At 49.0% G+C, this 241-nt stretch overlaps 1 protein-coding gene across 1 annotated transcript; it reads left to right on the top strand.

The window, feature by feature from the left end:
• Positions 1-6: 6 nt before the first annotated feature.
• LOC105155357 (histone H4-like) lies at positions 7-235 on the top strand (the record flags this gene model as incomplete). The annotated part of the gene is made up of 1 exon (XM_011071220.1): positions 7-235. A coding segment is annotated over one exon (174 nt), but the record flags the coding sequence as incomplete, so codon positions are not given.
• Positions 236-241: the final 6 nt, after the last annotated feature.

Below are 241 nucleotides of genomic sequence, written 5' to 3'. Positions count from 1 at the left end.
AAGCGTATCAGTGGTCTAATCTACGAGGAGACGCGTGGTGTCCTGAAGATTTTCCTGGAGAACGTCATCCGTGATGCTGTCACCTACACCGAGCATGCTCGTCGGAAAACTGTCACTGCCATGGATGTTGTTTATGCTCTCAAGAGGCAGGGTCGTACTCTTTACGGTTTCGGTGGTTAAGGTGCTAGGGTTAGGTGTACTTGGTGTAAATGCTATGTCGCAATGGGGTTGTAGAAGTTCA

This window comes from Sesamum indicum, unplaced genomic scaffold (assembly GCF_000512975.1).
Source record: "Sesamum indicum cultivar Zhongzhi No. 13 unplaced genomic scaffold, S_indicum_v1.0 C10802, whole genome shotgun sequence".
NCBI classification, from domain to species: Eukaryota; Viridiplantae; Streptophyta; class Magnoliopsida; order Lamiales; family Pedaliaceae; genus Sesamum; species Sesamum indicum.
This window is presented reverse-complemented; position numbering and strand designations above follow the sequence as displayed.